This window comes from Octodon degus, unplaced genomic scaffold (assembly GCF_000260255.1).
Source record: "Octodon degus isolate 3935 unplaced genomic scaffold, OctDeg1.0 scaffold00168, whole genome shotgun sequence".
Lineage (NCBI taxonomy): Eukaryota > Metazoa > Chordata > Mammalia > Rodentia > Octodontidae > Octodon > Octodon degus.
Genome location: NW_004524744.1, coordinates 1,179,455 through 1,180,777, shown reverse-complemented (window position 1 = coordinate 1,180,777; position 1,323 = coordinate 1,179,455). Strand labels below are relative to the sequence as shown.

Sequence of the window (1,323 nt, the reverse complement as noted above, 5' to 3'; positions counted from 1 at the left end):
GTTTAGTAGATTTACTCTGCTAATGACTGAGCTATATTTGCTTGGGTGGCATTCACATTCAATTGCATTCCTGAAGTATATGTCAGTGGGGGTGGGGAAGACAGCCAGAAGAATATGAAGCACTAGAGAAAAACAGGATCAGGCTTAGAAATTAACCACGATTAATCTCATAATGTGGATAATAAAAAGTTAACCATGGCCTGAAGTTGCCTTTCACCTCTGAGATTCTAGAGGCCCTAGGACACTGTGAAAAGCACTTGCCCTGTCTGTCATCTGCTCCCTACACCCTGTGCATTCTCCTCCTGTGGAGGAAAAGCCCAGCATCTGGCTATGTAACTAATCTTGTTTTTGCTGGGCCAAAAAACTGGGTAATTATACTAGGAATTTTCCTGTCACATCAGAGAATTACCCATAATTATGTGATAAAATAAAAATACTTCAAACAGAAGCACACTTTCTGAGCAATTACAGGCAAATGATGACAGGCAGCTGAAAGCATTTGTGGACTATCGATATTCCCCAGATGAGAAGGGAAGAGGAAAGGGGGTGGGCAGAGGAATGACGGGAAAGAAACAGGAAGACAATAGCACCGCTCTTCACCTGAGTTTTTCTTTGCTATGCACAAAGCGCACTTTCCTCTGGTTTACATCTTTCCAGCTAAAATGACCAGCTTTGTCCAGCTGAGCCTCTTTTCCATTTCTTGAGAGCACGAGCTGACCGTTGGTGGGAGTACTCACAACGTGGAACAGCAGATCTTCCACGGTGCCATCGTGGGGTTGGACATTCAGCAGGGAGAAGTCCAATGGCTTCATTGCGCCAATAGCAAGGGTCAAGGACCCATTCACATGAAGACTGGGAGTGTGTGTTTTTCCTGGAAAACAAAATAAAAGATCAGGCTTGTTGCACTCAAAGTGATTACGTCTTATTTATTTATTTATTTATCTATTTTAAAGAAACAAGCTTGGGTGAATGCAGAGCTTCACTGAGGTGATTCTGGGTTGTTACACAGCACTCACATCCTTCTAACTCAGTGATCATCACCCTGGATGTACATTAGATGAAAATACAGGAGTACTATGGCATGATTTGTGAACTGAACAATGCCTGCTTAGGTAGAATGCAAATAGCCCAAGTGACTAAAATACTCAGTAAGTCAGACATTACCTAAATTGAAAACTCATGGGTTTCAAAAGACACGAAGTAAAAAGACAATCTGTAGAGCAGGAGAAAGTGTTTTCCAATCATATACTTCACTCAAAATATATAAAGAGCTCCTACAATTCAAAAGGACACCATAATTTTTACAGTGGTCAAGACGTTGAC

At 41.6% G+C, this 1,323-nt stretch overlaps 1 protein-coding gene across 1 annotated transcript in view; it reads right to left on the bottom strand.

Annotated features, from left to right (window-relative positions):
* The window catches only part of Fras1 (Fraser extracellular matrix complex subunit 1), a 471,233-nt gene that overhangs the window by 155,625 nt on the left and 314,285 nt on the right, over positions 1 to 1,323 (bottom strand). The window contains exon 16 of the mRNA XM_023703303.1: positions 601 to 871. Within this exon, the coding sequence (XP_023559071.1) occupies positions 601 to 871 (271 nt within the window). The remainder of the gene's footprint in view (positions 1 to 600; positions 872 to 1,323) is intronic.